Source organism: Euleptes europaea, chromosome 4, assembly GCF_029931775.1.
Source record: "Euleptes europaea isolate rEulEur1 chromosome 4, rEulEur1.hap1, whole genome shotgun sequence".
NCBI classification, from domain to species: domain Eukaryota; kingdom Metazoa; phylum Chordata; class Lepidosauria; order Squamata; family Sphaerodactylidae; genus Euleptes; species Euleptes europaea.
Window position 1 is genome coordinate 116,464,693 of NC_079315.1, and position 18,797 is coordinate 116,483,489.

Sequence of the window (18,797 nt, forward strand, 5' to 3'; positions counted from 1 at the left end):
ACAACACGCTTCGCCTGCCTCTTGTCTGAGCCTAAAGCAACCCCCCCACACACACACCCATACACATTTGAATTCATCCCTTCCCATGCTCACGTGAGCGCTCCTTTGAAAGGTACGTCCGAGCGTGTTCGGCTGCGAAATGCCAGCCGTTGTCTCGCCTCTTTCCTCGGAAACCACACGGGGAGAACACCTTCAACAGTCACTAATTGACAGCTCCCTCCTGTTCCATAACTTTAATGGGCACCGGCCGATCGGCTCCCTGATCTCCTCGGCTGCTAACTCCTGAAAATGCATCCGTGGGTCAGGCAGAGCATCTATATTATTCATCTCACCGAGGCCCGGTAACATAAAGCTGATGTGCTTTGGATGGGCAGATCAATATGGCTCAATGCAATAGCAGAACATATTGCACATTGATGGGCCAGTTTTGTTGTGTTAACATTTGGCTACAGTTGTAGCTTAATAATCATTCACTTGCTGGAATTTGTTAAACCTGTTTTTTTGTTTTGCTTTGTGGGTTTTTTCCCTTCTTTTTTTGTGCTTCTGAACCATTGTTTTGATCATGGAGCGCTAACTGTGTTTTGTCTGGCTCAGAGCCCAAAACTAAATGTAATTACGTCCCATGAGCTCACCAATATGGAGAAGTCTGACTTTCAGATGTCAGTGGGGCGGAGGGAGGGGAGGGAGAGACCAGACAGATGGAATGAAGAAAAAGGATGGCATTAGCAAAGCGAAACGAGAAAGAGAAAGAGAAAGAAAGGGAGATCAATTCAGGTCCTGCCTTTTCGCCCCATTTCTTGTTTATTTAGTGGCTTAACCGAGTGGGAAAACTGAACCAACTGTGATCCGGGAAATCTTTGGTTCAGATCTTGCCTTTGCCACAGATTCATTAGTATGACTTCAGGGAAGACACTCTCTCTCAGCATCTACCCTCTAACTATTTGCAGGATGGGGATGGAAATAATGTTGGCCTATCCTACAGGGTTGTTGCCATGACTGGAAAAAGACATGAAGCACCTTGAACCCTGAAAGCACCTCTACGTCCTCCTCCTCCTCCTCCTCCTTCTTCTTAAGAACATAAGAAAAGTCCTGCTGCATCAGACCAAGGCCCTTCCTACTCTATGATTCTATGAGTCTATGATACAGTGGGATGAATTCTATCATTTATTTGTTTTCAAAAAGCTCACCCACCGTTCCTCCTTGGAGCTCAGGGCACATTGTTCCACCCTCTTCTGCTTTAGCCTTCCATCAACACTATTAAGGTAGAGTGAATCAAGCACGAATCTCCCAGATTTTAGTCTGATCCCTTAACCGCTACACCGCACCGAGAGTGCAATCCTAAATAAGTCCACTCATCATCCTACTGAAGTCATAGAATCATAGAATCATAGAATTGGAAGGTACCATCAGAGTCATTTAGTCCAACCCCCTGCACAATGCAGGAAATTCACAACTACCCCCCACACCCCCAGTGACCCCTACTCCATGCCCAGAAGATGGCCAAGATGCCCTCCCTCTCATTATCTGCCGAAGTTCATAGAATCAGCATTGCTGACAGCCATCTAGCCTCTTCTTAAAAACCTCCAGGGAAGGAGAGCTTACCACCTCCTAAGGAAGCCTGTTCCACTGAGGAACTTCTCTAACTGTTCGAAAATTCTTCCTACTGTCTAGACGGAAACTCTTTTGATTTAATTTCAACCCATTGGTTCTGGTCTGACCTTCTGGGGCAACAGAAAACAAATCGGCACCATCCTCTATATGATAGCCCTTCAAGTATTTGAAGATAGTTATCATATCACCTCTCAGTCTTCTCTTCAGGCTAAACATACCCAACTCCTTCAATCTTTCCTCCTAGGACTTGGTCTCCAGACCCCTCACCATCTTTGTTGCCTTATTGTCTATTCAGTGGAGCTTATTCCCAGGAAATTGTTCTTAGGATGGCATTGTGATCAGTAGGTGGAACTAACAAGAACAAAATAGAATTTCTGATGTCATAAGAACATAAGAAAATCCTGGCAGATCAAGTCCAGCAGTTTGTTCACATAGTGGCCAATCAGATGCCTCTAGGAAGCCCACAAACAAGACGACTGCAGCAGCATCATGACTAGTATCCATTTTGACTAGTAACCATGGATAGCCATCTCCTCCATGGACATGTCCACTCCCCTCTTAAAGCCCTCTTAAAGTTGTTAGCCATCACCACATCCTGGGGCAGGGAGTTCCACAGTTTTATGTCCTCGAAATGGTTAATAATTCCTACTTTGTTTAAATGGTTATTTTCTGGTCTGAGGTGATTCAGGTGTTTAGGTGTGTGCTCGTGCGTAAACACGGGTGCACACTGGAAAAGATTATTTTGACTATGTTCTGCTTTTTATAGCATGGGTTACATTGTGAAATTAAAGATGGGGGTGGTGGAAGGAAACGGAGGATGAGCTAGCTCTAGCATATTCTATTTGAGTATGTCCAGCAATTCTGGGAAATGCAGCTATTCCCCTTCTATATGGGGATGCAACCGATTTGGCAACCCAGTAAAACTCTCTCTCTCTCTCTCTCTCTCTCTCTCTCTCTCTCTCTCTCTCTCTCTCTCTCACACACACACACACACACACACACACACACACGCACACACACACACACACACACACACACACACGTGTGTTTCATCTCAGGAAAGAAAAGAGGGGAATGGAGCTCTCTTTTGCCCCCCAGGGCTTGCATCCTCTCTTCTTAGGGCATCCTTACAGCCAACATGACTCTGACAGTCATAAAAGCATGCCAGACGGTGTTTTCTAAAACACTGGGAAATTTGGCCCTCGAAATTAGCATCGTTATCTGTGTCCGACTGAGAACGTGAGCTAATCTCTTGCAGCAGCGCTGTGAAAATAATTGATGGATGTGTGCTGAATTCCCAGGAGTGGGGAGAAAGAAAAAAAGAGGGGGAGGAGGTGCCGATTCCAGTCCTGTAGCGTCAGGATTGCGTCAATTTGGGTTTCAACCACGTCTTCGGTCTCGGAGCTCCGTTAGTCAGAAGATCCCAACCACAGGGCGAGGGCTCACGAATCGCTGTGCAGAAGGGACGGGCTACAGCGACACCCTGCCCTCCTCTCCCCCCTCCTTCCTGCTCGACCTCCTCCTTTTCTGAAGACCTTCCCGATCTCTCCAGCTTGTGTTTGCATCACGTTGGAAAACAAGGCTCCCTTCGGCTGGGTTGGCTCTGCCTCCCTCCGCGAAGGCTGAGGGCGAAGGAAGAGCGTTTTCAGCACCTTGGAGAGCGCACGAGCCCCACAACATGGCTCCGATCTCAGCCAGCAGAGAAGAATTTGGTAAGCTGCTCCTTAAAACCCTAATGCTGAAGCCTTCGTTAATGTCACTCAGGTGCCCTGGGAAGGCATTCTCCATGCCTGTACCATGTCCTATTTCTGGGGAAATCCGGCATTGGAAGCCCGGGGCTTGCAGATTCTCTGATCTGAATAGCACCCCCTTTCAAACATTCTTTATATCCTGCATGCGTTTTACAGAAGTTTTTTTTTTAGTTTTATGATTTAGAAATGTGTGCCTCTCTCTCTCTAGACAGAGAGAGCAGATGAGTAAAAGAGAAGGATTGTATCCGGGGAGTTGGGAGAGAGACCTTCTCTGCTGCAATTTCAGTTTCTGAAAGCTGCGTTCGAGGGCTTGGATGAGTCATCCCAAACTCATATTCTAAATACTCTCGGCATATTTGTCATGATTGATTCCAGAGAGAGAGAGAGAGAGAGAGAGAGAGAGAGAGAGAGAGAGAGAGAGTTACTCAAAAAGATTAGTCATTCATCCACCCACCCATCTTATCCAAGGGTTGTCTTGCTACCTATATGTCCATGTGTCGGTCTCTCTCCTGTCTTCAGTGATGCTGCTAATGTTGTACATGTGAAGCACCCCCCAACGATTTTTCACTTGGTATCATATTGCTGCCGGAAGCCTAATAGCGTTCTCTGGATCTCTAATGCCTTGGCTGGATCTTGCCTCTGAGGCAGGCAATTGAAAAGTTTTAAGGATCAGTATTTTTCAGTCTGTTTAAACTCCAGAAGGGTGCGTTGTCTTTGGAGAGATGGGGAACCATATAGAAATGCATGCGTGCAATATTGTTCTTTTTCAACTCTTCCCATGTTGGGTCAGTGCCCACTCTCAATTGGATTTTTACGATGTGATGGTCTCAGGGGAGCCACACGGCTTCTTTATGGTCAGAGCAGTTGGGTTTGGGGTGTTTTGGGTCCTGTCCCAGACAAATTGGCTTTGACAAATGTCGCAGGAGGAAGCTGATCGCAGTTCAAACGATGCTGGACCTATAGTCTGATTGGAATGAATCCAGATTGCAACCTTCTCAACTGACACTAATGCCCTGCTCTTTTTCAGAAAGAGAGCATTCTCAGCCCATCTTTCTACGTAGCCACTATAGCACCTAGACAATCTGTTTCTGAAAACAGCAACACAGGCAGGCTGCAATCCCACTCACAGATCCTGTCCAGCACATTTAGTTCCGAATTCTTCCTGTGCCAACCCGCACGGGTGTTTCCAATTTCATGTGCGACAGCTCACACACCTGATAGGAGGGTAATTAATATCTAGCAGCTGCATTCTTCCCCATCAGCCGTTGTAATTGTGTCTTGCAGCCTCACTCCTGCTGCCAGAGGGACACTCGGGCTTCGGAAAGAGCCTTTCGCAAACGCGTCAATTGACCATTAAAATCTGTTCAGCCGAGTTAATGAGCCAAACCTGGCCTCTTTCCCAAGGCAGTCTTATGCAACTGCCATTACCTCACTGCCGACGGGTTTGGTCTCAAACTCACTGCCGCGTGTTATGCTTGACAAAACACACAGGCGCACAGAGGGAGACCACAGAAAGAGCAGGCGGGAAAGGATTCACTGACCACAGAGCTTCCCAGCATCTGATCTGACACAGGCAGGACAATGCTGCTGCAGTCATCTTGTTTGTGTCTTCCTAGAGGCACCTGGTTGGCTCCTGTGTGAACATACTGCTGGACTTGATGGGCCTTGGTCTGATCCAGCATGGCCTTTCTTATGTTCTTATCCCATCAAGATTAATCTGGACACCACTACACACCCATGTTGTATGGCCATTGTGTGTGAGTGTGGATGGTTGGATGGTTGGATGGTTGGATGGTTGGATGGTTGGGTGGTTGGGTGGTTGGGTGATTGGATGGATGGATGGATGGATGGATGGATGGATGGATGGATGGATGGATGGATGGATGGATGGATAGATAGATAGATAGATAGATAGATAGATAGATAGATAGATAGATAGATAGATAGATAGATAGATAGATAGATAAAAACCCATGAAGTTGCCTTCTGCTGAATCAGACCATTGTCTACTCAGACTGGCAGCAGCTCTCCAGGGTCTCAGGCAGAGGTCTTTCACATCACCTCCTACCTGGTCCTTGTAACTGGAGATGCCAGGGATCGATCCTGGGACTTTCTTGCAAAGCAAATGCTCTACCACTGAGCCAGAGCCCCACCTGCATACAGCGAGATAGACAAATAGGTCCTTCCAACGCAAAAGCACAGAGGTGGAGCAAAGAAGTCCGTCCCGTGCCAGAGACAAATTCCTATGAAAGTAGCAACATAGCCAGGGAGAGGCTGAACTGACACTGGGTTTAACCCTTTCACTTTCATGTTTCCCCATAGATTAAACTCAAAATGATTCAGAGATGAGGTTTCTGGGTGCGCAACTGATATGGAAATGGATTTCTCTGGTCTTGTCCAACCCAGAAAGAACAGAGCAGTTGATGCGTCCAAGAGAATCAGTCTGTGTCTCCACCAGTCAAAGAGAGAGAGAGAGAGAGAGAGAGACAGAGACAGAGATACTGCTCATCCTTCCCAGGGAGCTGTTCTCCCTCTTTCTCTCACCCAGAATGAAGATGGTGATCATTTGTTAGAACACCGGCGCTGTTATATAAAAGACACGATTGCCTTCCTGCACAAGCCATGCCGTCCCATTAATATTTCATGAGTCCCCCCTACACCCCCACCCCCATTTTGCTTGGAGAATGTAGACTTAGGCTTGATTGCTCTGGCCGGCACTCGGTGCTTAGACTCACTTAGCAATGTTACTTATGGGCAGAATCGGATTTCCAATTAGTGGCGCTCGTCTGGCCCCGCACTGCTTACTCATGAAATGCTAATGACATCTCCCCTGCCCCTCTTCCAGCCATTTGCCAGATGTCGTCGCAGTCTTCTGCACTGCTCTTCCTTTGGCTGCTGGAAGGGTGGGCTGGCTCCTCTGAGCGATGGGAAAGAAGATCATGGGAAACAGACTTGGGTGCTATGGAGGGAAATGTTGCTCTGTGGAATGATTGGGCTCTTCGGCCTGATGCTGGGCACATCTCGTGTACTTAGGAGCAAGTCTCGCCAACTTCCATGGGACTGAATCCCAGGAGAGCACGCCTTGGATTGCAGTCTTACATACCTACCACTCCAGATGGCTTTAAAAAAAACCTCTTGGCCCCTATAGTGAGGTGGAGTTAGTATTGAAAGAATACAAATGGCAATGGATGTCATAGAATCATAAAGTTGGAAGGGACCACCAGGGTCATCTAGTCCAACCCCCTGCACAATGCAGGAATTTCACAACTACCTCCTCCACACCCACTCAGTGACCCCTACATGCCCAGAAGATGGCCATAATGCCCTCCCTCTCATGAACTGCCTAAGTTCATGTCTTCAAAAACATATCCAAGAATAATAAACAAAAACTGCAGGGGAAATTAAAAAGGCTGCTATATTTAATTTGCCTTAGAGAGCAAGCACTAGGGAAATAGCAAGCATTTCCTAAAGTGCTGTTGTTTCCCATTAAAGTTAGCATTCTCATGTCATGGCCCCTCCCAGGGATCACAATGACATTTAGTTCATTGAAGATAAAGAGAAATCTGTTGACAGAAATAAAAGTGGATGGCATGCATGTGAACAGTACAGATTTCAAATTCTCTTTTATCTCGAGACTCAAAAGACGAGTGCAAAGGCGGTAAGAGGGAACTTGAAGTGTTTGTGCCGAGCAAATTCTTACGTTTTATCTCGTGCAGTAGAGAATTTGACAAGAACTGTGTCTTTTATTGCAATTATAATAGTGCAACTGTGCTTGCCTCCACCATTAAGCAACAATAAACATTCATAGCTCGAGTTGTCAGTGTTTTTTATTCATGTTCATACCTGCAGGGGGCACAATATGTGCATACATGCAGTTGGATAGTTTTTTGGGCAATTCTGTCTAGTGCACTCTTGTACATAGCTAACTTTACTCTCTGAAATCTAGCATTCATGTATTTGTTGCCATTTGCTTTGACTTGCAGATGAAATTCCAACCGTGGTTGGAATCTTCAGTGCCTTTGGGCTGGTCTTCACCATCTCTCTTTTTGCTTGGATCTGCTGCCAACGCAAATCTTCCAAATCTAATAAGACCCCTCCATACAAATTTGTCCACGTGCTGAAGGGGGTCGATATTTATCCAGAGAACCTCAACAGCAAGAAGACGTTTGGTGCAGACGATAAAAACGAAGCCAAAGGCAAGCCTGTGATGCCAAAGAGCTCTCTCCACCTCGACCTGGAGAAACAAGATCTGAACGGCAACTTTCCCAAAACAATCCCGAAAATTCCAAGTTCCTCTGATCTTGAGAACTTTACTCCGAAGCTCTTTCCAGAAAGGGAGAAAGATTCAATATCCCCTGATAGCCTGAAGTCCGCAACTTCAATATCTTCTGAGGAGAAACAAGATAAATTAGGGACTCTGTTCTTTTCTATTGAGTACAATTTTGAGAAGAAAGCATTCATGGTGAACATCAAGGAAGCCCGTGGCTTGCCAGCCATGGACGAGCAGTCAATGACTTCTGATCCGTACATCAAAATGACAATACTCCCCGAGAAGAAGCACAAGGTGAAAACGCGTGTGCTGAGGAAAACCTTAGATCCCGCCTTTGACGAAACCTTTACATTTTATGGGATCCCTTACACCCAAGTGCAAGACCTCAGCCTTCACTTTATGATCCTGAGCTTTGACAGGTTTTCCCGAGATGACATCATTGGAGAAGTCCTCTTTCCTCTCTCAGGGATCGAATTATCCGAAGGAAGAATGCTGATGAACAAGGAAATCATCAAAAAGAATGTTAGGGTAATTGATCTCATATCTTCTTTACTGATCCGTGTGTGCATTTCGCTGGCCCAACATCTAAGAGATAGTTCAAACTGTTTTTAAATATATTATCTAACCCCACAGTATAAAAGTCTTGAAGATATAACCTATACAACTTCAACATGATGTTGACTGTATACCTTTTCCGTCTGTATCAGATCAAGCAGGAAGGTCTTAAAAACATTTTTGTAGTTGTTCCAGACGTAAGAGTCAGCATGGTGTAGTGGTTAAGAGTGGTGGACTCTAACCTGGAGAATCGGGTTTGATTCCCCGCTCCTACACATGAAGCCAGCTGGGTGGCCTTGGGCCAGTCACAGTTCGCTCTGAGCCTTTCAGTTCTTGGGCCAGTCACAGTTCTCTCTCTCTCAGCCCCACCTACCTCACAAGGTGTCTGTTGTTGGGGGGGATGGGAAGGCGATTATAAGACGCTTTGAGACTCCTTAAAGGTAGAGAAAAAGCAGGGTATAAAAACCAAGTCTTCTTCTAATTGGGCAGGCCTTTAAGGGAAAGGGAATTTCTCAGTTGTGAAAGAGGCACTAGATCTAGGCATACCTTCCCCCCACTTGCACATAAGTCAGACACTCACAGGAATATTCTTAATCCATTTGAAGCTGCCTGATACTCAGTCAATCCATTGCCACATCTAGCTCAGTGGCAGGGACTCAACCAGAGAAAGATCTTTCCTGCTGGTAAATCATAGAATCATAGAGTTGGAAGGGACCACCAGGGTCATCTAGTCCAACCCCCTGCACAATCAGGAAATTCACAACTATCTCCCCCACACACACCTCCAGTGACCCCTACTCCATGCCCAGAAGATGGCCAAGATGCCTTCCCTCTCATGATCTGCTTAAGGTCATAGAATCAGCATTGCTGACAGATGGCCATCCAGCCTCTTCTTAAAAACCTCCAGGGAAGGAGAGCTCACCACCTCCTGAGGAAGCCTGTTCCACTGAGGAACCATTCTAACTGTTAGAAAATTCTTCCTAATGTCTAGATGGAAACTCTTTTGCTTTAATTTCACTTGGACCTCCAACATGGGAATCATATGTTCAAAATCTAAGGCACTTCCCAGATTCTTGTTGGTGGGTCCAAGCCTGAACCTTGTTGGACCCTAACAGGTTTTGATATAAGATTTTTTTTTCAAAGATCTCAAGTAGTTGCACTGGTGTCCTGCCATTCCTTCAAGAGATTCCGTGAGGTTATCCTGTTTCGTACTTGTAAGTTTCCTGTGAGGTAGGTTAGGCTCTGAGATGGTGGTTGATCCATGATCACCTAGAGAGCTTCACAACGAAGTGAAAATTGGACTCCCAAATCTGAGTGGTCCAACCCATGCCATCAAACTCTCCGTCAGTGTTTTGTCAAGCATGGAAACAGGGTGAACTTTTTTGGGAGTGACCCCTTTGATGCTTGGTCCTCTGACCTTCCACAATGACCAACATAGGTCTCATGTGGGGTGCAACAACAATTGCCCATACAGAATGGCACAGCAGGCCACACAGATTGTTGGCATCCTAAACTGACTGAACATAGTACATTATGTAGAAGAAAAAGAGTTGGTTTTTATACCCCGCTTTTCTCTACCTTTTAAGGAGTCTCAAACCGGCTTACAATCACCTTCCCTTCCTCTCCGCACAACAGACACCTTGTGAGGTAGGTGGGGCTGAGAGAGTTTGGAGAGAACTGTGACTAGCTCAAGGTCTCCCAGCAGGCTTCATGTCTAGGAGTGGAGAATCAAACTTGGTACTCCGGATTAGAGTCCACCGCTCATGTGGAGGAGTGGGGAATCAAACCCGGTTCTCCAGATTAGAGTCCACCACTCTTAACCACTTCACCATGCTGGCTTTCAAGACACGTGACTGGGTCATATGATTGAGCAAGGCATTTTTATGCCAGCACTGGCCACCATATATTGCAAATTGTGCAACAGTAATTGCCAAAACAAGGTAGTGGGACTAGCAAAGAACTTTTTTATGGTGCTCTGCAAAGGCATCATAGATCTAGGTGTGTCAGTAACCGTTTTTAGGTACACATTTCATGCGGCGTTGAGCGTGGAGGTGTGTGTAAAGTGCTATCAAGTCACAGCTGATTTATGGCAATCCTAGCAAAGGGCGTTTGAAGCAAGTGAGAAGCAGAGGTGGTTTGCCATCACCTTCCTCTGCAGAGTCTTTCTTGGAGGTCTCCCTTCCAAGTACTGACCCTGCTTAGCTTCCAGCTAATGGTGACCACAGCAAGGGGCTTTCAAGGCAAGTGAGAAGCAGAGGTGGGTTGCCTTTGTCTTCCTCTACAGAACCTTCCTTGGCAGTCTTCCATCTATGTACTAACTCTGCTTAGCTTCTGACTTATGGTAACCCCAGCAAGGGACTTCCAAGTGAGAAGCTGAAGTGGTTTGCCATCATCTTCCTCTGCAGAGCCTTTCTTGGAGGTCTCCCTTCCAAGTACTGACCTTGCTTAGTTTCTGAGATCCGATGAGATACACTACGTCTGCCTGTTCTTATGTTTGTAAAGTGCCATCAAGTCAGAGCAAATTTATGGCGACCCCAGAAAGAGCTTTCAAGACTAGTGAGAAGCAGAGGGTGGTTTGCCATTGCCTTCCTCTGCAGAGTTTTCCATGTAGGTCTCTGTTCCAAGTACTGACCCTGCTTAGCTTCCAACGTATGGTGACCCTAGCGAGGGGCTTTCAAGGCAAGTGAGAAGCAGAGGGTGGTTTTCCATTGCCTTCCTCTGTAGAGTCCTCCTTGGTGTTCTCCCTTCCACGTGCTGAACACAATAGGCCTGGCCTACTTGGCGAGATCTAGCATACTAACATAGAAAGATGCCAGTCCACGTGCTCTTGGAGGTTGGGAATGTCTGTCTTCGGTCAATAAAACCATCATAAAGGACTGTCCCACCATTCTGCTGCCCATACTGAGCTAAATTAAAGTCCAGTAGCACCTTACAGACCAACATGATTTTGGGGGGTATAAACTTTGGAGACCCAAAGCTCCTTTTCTCAGATCCAAGAAGGAATGGCAATTCCCAGTCCAAACTGAAAACCTCTTTAAGCTTCTTTACCTATTGAACATCCATAGCTTTGAGGAATGCTGCTTCTCCTGCCCACAAAAACCCAGTTAGGTGTGACTAATTTCTTCTTCAAGTCATCAAAATTTCTTTGGTAGAGAAGGTTTCATATCTGTGCCCAAACACATTTCACCTGGTGGAAGCAGGGGGAAGCAAAGAAAGAAAGTGTGGTAATTGTACAGCCCAAAAGTCATTACATATCACTGTGTGGCAGAAATTGCCCTCACATGTTTTACCTGTGGATCTAGCAACTCAACGAGGGGTGACTAAAGTTGTGCAAAAAACAAACAACAACAACAACAAAACCCCGGTAAATGTTGGGTTTGGGTTTATTGGGCCCGGTTTCCCCCCGGTAAACCTGAAATAAGCCAAATACCCATACTGGTAAAGGGGTATCTGGATTTATTTCCGGGTTTGCCAAAAAAAATTGGGCCCGTTTAAGCTATGGGGATTTTTTCCGAAGCTCCTGTTGGGGCATTTTTAGAAGTAGAGTTCCCAGATTTACAGGGTAGCTTCAAGGGACTCTCCTTGCATGAACCCCAAAGTTTGGTGAAGATTGAGTCAAGGGGTCCAATTTTATGGGGTCCCGAAGTGGTTGTTTTTCCCCTCCATAGAGAAGCATTGTAAAAATTCCCATAGGGAAAAGCCTGTGGAAAGCCAAAGCCGAAAACAGCCGAATACTTATTTGGCTGATTCGGCGTTCAGCTATCCGGCTTCAGCTTTATTTCCAGTTTAAATATTCGAGTTAAATTAAACCAGAAAGAAGCCCAAAAGGCCTTTTCAGGTTTATTTTCGGTTTGGGTTTATCGCCATGCACAACCCTAGGTGAGACTTGGGCATTACCCAAGGGCAGTTCTTTTAAATTGGAGAGCAGTTTTGGGAGATGGTAGTTGGGACTGGAGGCGTGGCAAGTGGGAGCGGTGCCCACCCCATTTTCTGGCACCGTTTTCCTACTCCAACAGTGCAATCGTAAGGAGAGTAACTTACTTCAGTCTGCTGTCAAGTCTCTGCTGACTTATGGCAACCATACCAAGGGGCTTTCAAGGCAAGAAGCAGAAGCAGTTGGCCATTGCCTGGTCTGCAGAATCTTCCTTGGAAGTCTCCCATTCAAGTATCAACCCTGCTTGGCTTCTGAGAGCTGAAATGATTGGGCTATAACATACTGCCTTCCATGAAGCTGCCTTATACTGAATCAGACCCTTGGTCCACCAAAGTTAGCATTGTCTACTCAGACCGGCAGTGGCTCTCCAAGGGCTCAGACAGAGTTCTTTCACATCACCTACTTGCCTAGTCCCTTTAACTGGAGATGCCTAGGATTGAACCTGGGACCTTCTGCAAGCCAAGCAGATGCTCTACCACTGAGCCACAGCCCCTCCCCAATCAGACCCTTGGTCCATCAAAGTCAGTATTGTCTACTCAGACTAGCAGTGGCTCTCCAAGGTCTCAAGCAGGGGTCTTTCACATCACCTACTTGCCTAGTCCCTTTAATTGGGGATGCTGGGGATTGAACCTGGGACTTTCTGCATGCCAAGCAGTGGCTCTACCACTGAGCCACGGCCCCTCCTTCCCAGGGTATACCCTGGAAATGTTATTGGTCTCTAAGCTGCTTCTGGACCCAAATTTTATTCAAGCTAATCTGAAGTACTTGGGGAAACAGGCAAAGATACTTACATTGTTTTCTGTGGGGATAACCTGGCTGAAATCCAAGTACTTCATAATTAACCAAGTACCAGGCTTTAAACATGCAATCTATATTCCATTGAAGTTAGTGGCAAACCTCCATTGATTTCCATGGCTAGGAGCATCACCGTACATCACCGTGGCCATGATCCACAAGTAATTACCCCACATGTAATTGATCACGTTTGCAATCCTCAAACCACTTTCATTTCCAGCAGTCCATTAAACCTCAACAGGGCTCCTGGAAGAAGAGGCGTCCAGACTTCAGTCCCATCAACATTTACGGTTCTGGCAACCAAGCTGGAGTGTTCTACTTGGCTTACTTCTCAGTCAATGCCTTTATTGTCAGGCTGCAAATCAACCTTAAAGGGAACTTCTGCTTAACTAGCAGACAATCGCTTATTAAAATTCTGAACCTAACAGAAGTCGCAAAGCCCGTGCAACCAATAGGCCTTCCTGGGCACCTGCCTGTGTATTGATTTGGTAGCAATTGCTTTCACAAAAATCAAGCCCCAAATCAAATTGTTTCGATGTGTACCCAAGCAATATTGCCGTTTGCGGCCATTTATGATTTTTTAACTCAACAAGTCCTGTTCATGACCTGAAAGGGGCGACGCTTGTTTGGTTTCTATTTCCTTTCTGGCCAGCGAGGTGACGTTATTGGTTGTTGCGAAATCTGATTTGTACCTGATATTTCCTTCAGTCGATTGAAATGCTAATTCTCCAGAGTTTGTGACAACGCCTCAATAGGCTGCAGGGCAAAAGGTTTCATTCCATATATTAGTGGTTGCGGGGGGGGGGGGGGTCCACAAAATTACACCAAGCAATCTGAGGTGCATGCATAAGAAATCTGTGCAGAAGTTCTTTTTTCCTATTCATAGAATCATAGGTATGGAAGGGACCCACCAGGGCCATCTAGTCCAACTCCCTGTACAATGCAGGAAATTCACAACTACCTCCCCCCATGCCTCCAGTGACTCCTATCCCATGCCCAGAAAATAACCCAAAAAATATTCCAGGATCCCTAGTCAATTTGGCCTGGAGGAAAATTGTTTCCTCACCCCAAAGTGGCAATCAGCACAACCATGTAATCTTAAATAGGGCAGGGTTTGGGGAGGGACATCAGTGCCATAGAGTTCAATTGCCAAAGTGGCCATTTTCTGCAGGTGAACTGATTTCTATTGGCTGGAGATCAGTTGCAATAGCAGGAGATCTCCAGCTAGTACCTGGAGGTTGGCAACCCTATGTCTCATTGTCATTAGGTTAGAAATCTAGAGAAGCTGTCATGCTCCAATCCCATTGACACCAATGGAGCACGTTGGTCAGAAAAGCTGAAGTCCTATTGATTTCAATAAAACAGAGGTATTATTCTTATTACTAATAACAAATATAACCTCAAATAAGTGTTACTAGTATAGATAACTTTCAGTTCAGTTGTATGCACAGTTACTCCCATCTAAGCAGTGGGTTCTAGATCAAATCAAGCCTGAACTGACCCTAGAAGCTAAAATGACTAAACTGAGGCTATCATATTTTGGTCACATTATGAGAAGACAAAAGTAACTGGAAAAGACAATCATGCTAGGAAAAGTTGAGGGCAGCAGTAAAAGAGGAAGACCCAACATGAGATGGATGGACTCTATAAAGGAAGCCACAGCTCTCAGTTTGCAAGACCTGAGCAAGGCTGTTAAAGATTTGGGGGACATTGATTCATAGGGTCGCCATGAGTCGGAAGCAACACGGCACTTAACACAGAGAGAGAGACAGAAGTAACTCTGCATAGGATTGCACTGTTTCTGTCGATCAGGTTCTTATGTGTTGAACAAGTAGGAAAGGACCGTCCAGATGTCAGTATCTTAAATAGTCATCATAATCGCCAAGTCCCACGTTTGTTTAAGTGACCGTAGAATTTGATGAGCTAATTAGGATATTTGCCTCTGAATGTATCACCAGAGTCAGGGTTAACTGCAGAGCTTCAGAACCACGATAAATGTCATTACTGATCCAAAATGTTGCATGAACAATGATCTTTCTCATTCTCCAGAAGTCTTCTGGGCGTGGAGAGTTGCTGATTTCTCTCTGTTACCAGTCCACAACGAATACTCTCACTGTGGTTGTTTTAAAAGCCAGGCACCTACCCAAAGCCGATGTTTCGGGATTATCAGGTAATTTTAAAAGATCACATTGTTACAATTACATACTGAGATTTACAGTTCACTCTGTCACAAACTTGGAACTTCGTGTACAAGCCTTGTATCCTATAGTTGGGTTGAAACTTCTTCAGGCATAGAAGAGATTAAGAGTAGGGCATACTGTGAGCAGCAACACATACACAATCATCATGTTTGCCTCCTCTCTGTGTTTATGCAGTGTTTATGCTTTTTAAATGACTGATATTGGATACATTGCATTACCTGCTTCTTGCATTTGTGCAGTCTGCAGAATATATCACAAGAAATCACTGCTTGGCAGGCATGGAAAACACACAGAGAGATATAAGTAGTAAGTCTCAACTAAACAGAAATCCCAGAAGTCTCAACTAAACAGAAAATATCTTTTCTTTTAAAAAATGTGCCTTTTATAATCAGAAACAGCAGTGATAGATGAGTGGCGGGGGAGCAGCTGCTGCAAGAAAAAGATCAGAAACCTGGGCTTCTATTCATACTTGGTCAGCAGAACAACACTTTCTGCTTTCTGTACTTCAGGGCACCGCTGCCATTCCTGGATACAGGTCAAACCAAAAATGCCACTTCCAATGGATGACATCAAAAAAATGTCTTGTCGATGGAACTGGAAATGGCTCCCCCTGGCTATAGCCCTGAGATTCAGGGGCTGTGTTAAGCCATGGTTCCATTCACAACTTTTACAGAGAGTGACAGATCACATATTTGCTTGAAACTACTGAGTAATGCTGTATCTGACATGGCTCTTGGATGCAAATCTCAAAGGCCTATTCTCTGGATTGTGTTTCCTTCTATTATTAGCTGTGTATTCCTACTATTATTAGTGTGGTGTAGTGGTTAAGAGCGGTGGTTTGGGGCGCTGGGCTCTGATCTGGAGAACCGGGTTTGATTCCCCGCTTATCCACATGAGTGGCAGGGGCTAATCTGGTGAACTGGATTTGTTTCCCCACTCCTACACACGAAGCCAGCTGTGTGACCTTGGACTAGTCACAGCTCTCTTAGTGATCTCTCAGCCCCACGTACCTCACAGGGTGTTTGTCGTGGGGAGGGAAAGGGAAGGTGATTGTAAGCCGGTTTGATTCTCCCTTAAGTGGCAGAGAAAGTCGGCATATAAAAACTAACTTTTCTTCTTCTTCTGTTCTTCCTTATCATGATAGGATCTGAGATTTGCTTTGACAGTGGGTTTACCTTGGAGGGGTTCTGATCAGAATCAATGTGGCCGTCACATCCCTGTGGCACCATCCCACTCCACGTATGAATGCAAATGCCATCAAGTTGCAACTGACTTATGGCGGCCCCAGGAAGGTGCTTTCAGGGCAAGTGAGAAGCAGAGGTGGTTTTTGCCATTGCCTTCCTCTACAGAAACTTCCTTGGTGGTCTCCTATCCAAGTGGCCTCCTATCCAGCTTTCCCCCACTTCAATGAAGTAGGAGAAAAGCCAGGGAGGCATTATGTTTGTGTTTGCAGGGAGCACCCATGTGGTAACACCTGCTTCCATCTTAGGAGATGCTTGGCTTGGAACCTGACATCTCCAGCATGTTATTGAACCTTCCAAAATTTTATGATTGGATCCAGCCCATATGAGATCATTTTGTGAATGGTCTCACCCCTCTAATAGCAACCACCTTTTTTTCCACAGAATAATAAAACTAGTAAGCAATCCTTACAATGGCACTTTAAAGGTTGGCTGGTATTATATTCTTACTAAAAATGGGGACAGAGAGAAAATGGCTTGCCTAAAGGAATCTATTTGGGTTTATGGCAGAGGTGAGATTTGAGCTGGCAACATGCCAATTCACAGTGCCTTTGCTTAGCATCTATGCCATGGGGGTCAAACATAAGGCCTGGGGGGGGGGAGGCGGATCCAGCCCCTTGAGAGTCCTTATCCTGCCCACAAGCAGGCCGAGGCAGCCACCCTCCCTCTACTCCCTCCACTCTCGATTTTGGCTGGCAAAGCATGGCCCAGCCCGACCAAGTGACATTTATGTCATATCCGGAACTCGTAACAATTGAGTTCGACACCCCTGATCTATACTTACCAGCTCCCAAGAAGACATCTTCTTGGATTGCTTTTTAAGCCAAGATTCCACACAAGATTCCATACAGTACAAAATATTTGTTGGATGCTCCTTGTCTTTGCAGACCCCTATGTCAAAGTAAACCTCTATCACGCCAAGAAAAGGATCTCCAAAAAGAAAACCCACGTCAAGAAGTGTACCCCCAATGCAGTGTTCAATGAACTTTTTGTCTTCGACATTCCTTGCGAAGGCCTCGAAGAGATCAGCATCGAGTTCTTGGTGTTGGATTCAGATCGGGGGTCCCGGAATGAAATCGTCGGCCGCTTAACCTTGGGGGCTTCCACAGAAGGAACAGCCGGAGAACACTGGAAGGAAATCTGCGAGTACCCTAGGAGACAGATTGCCAAATGGCATGCGCTGTGTGACGGCTAACAGCCCGACGACGGGTTGGACGGAACTTTTTGATGAAAATTCCATAGGCAAGGATCAATTTTCTTTCTTTGCAATGTGTAATCGCAGGCTTGTGACAAAAAAAGAAAAAAAACCCACTTTTTTTTGGTTAAGACTGAATTGAATGATCAGAACAGAAGGTAACTACATTTTCTCATTCAGTTAAGGCTTTTCTTTTCTTTTTCTTTTGCAAGCTATGAGAACTTGACATAATTTCACCAGAGGTTCGTATTCTGCTGGAGTTTACACGGCGATAGAGACACACAATGCTGTAAACATAATTAAGAAATCTTTTTTTTATGACGAAAGTAACCAGGAAACCTAGATTACTGCCGTCAACCTGATGATGATAACCTCATTAATATATGTTGCTAGACCTAGAGACATCTGTGTTTTGTAAAGCCTAAAATAAAGCTGAACGATGGGGTTTGGGGGTGGGATGTTTCCTTCAGCTTTAGAAAAACCTTTCCCCATGAAAATTCAACCACTTCCTCCCCCCCCCCTCCAAAGAAGGTTGGGTACCTGAAAATTCACACCATTTTTTCAATACTTGCCTTGCATATCAACACCCCCCACCCCCTGGAGCCAATTTGTTTAGTAGCCCATAAAATAAATGTTTTGATTTTGAAAAGGAGAGAGATGCCATTACATGAAACAGATGCATTAGAAAAACTCTACGGGCATCTCCAAAAAGAACTCATTTTGTTACTCAAAGGGCTTTGATGATGATGTGAGGAAGTGGGCATTTGACAGCAGGGTTGGGATTTGTGCTTTAAGTATTGTCTACGATTTTTTAAAGAAAAATATATATACTGGGGGGTCGGGCCCAAAAAAAATACACATCAAACATTTCTAACCAGGATTAAACCAAGTGTCTGTTTTGAAATGGCTTCCAATGCCAAAATGAAAGTTGTTTACTGTACATTTCTATCTGTTTTGTTCCTAGGGTGGCCAGCTCCGGGTTGGGAAATACCTGCCAATTTTGGGGGTGGAGCCTGAGGAGGGTGGTGTTTGGGGAAGGGAGGGACTTCAGTGGGACATAATGCCATAGAGTTCTCCTTCCAAAGTGGCCATTTTCTCCAGGGGAAATGATCTCTGTTTCCAGGAGATCAGTTGTAATCCCAGGACATCTCCAGCCACCACCTGGAGGTTGGCAACCCTATTTGTTACGCTAAGGACAAAGGGGGGGGAAGTATTAAAAAATTAAAAATGAAAACGATATAAAT

At 45.4% G+C, this 18,797-nt stretch overlaps 1 protein-coding gene across 1 annotated transcript; it reads left to right on the forward strand.

Moving 5' to 3' along the window:
• Nucleotides 1–2,893: 2,893 nt before the first annotated feature.
• On the forward strand, nt 2,894–17,636 carry SYT4 (synaptotagmin 4). Its single transcript, XM_056849084.1, is given in 6 exon segments — nt 2,894–2,999; nt 3,002–3,128; nt 3,130–3,323; nt 7,346–8,160; nt 14,966–15,086; nt 17,246–17,636. Coding segments are annotated over 6 exon segments (1,671 nt in total). The 3' UTR covers nt 17,554–17,636.
• Nucleotides 17,637–18,797: the final 1,161 nt, after the last annotated feature.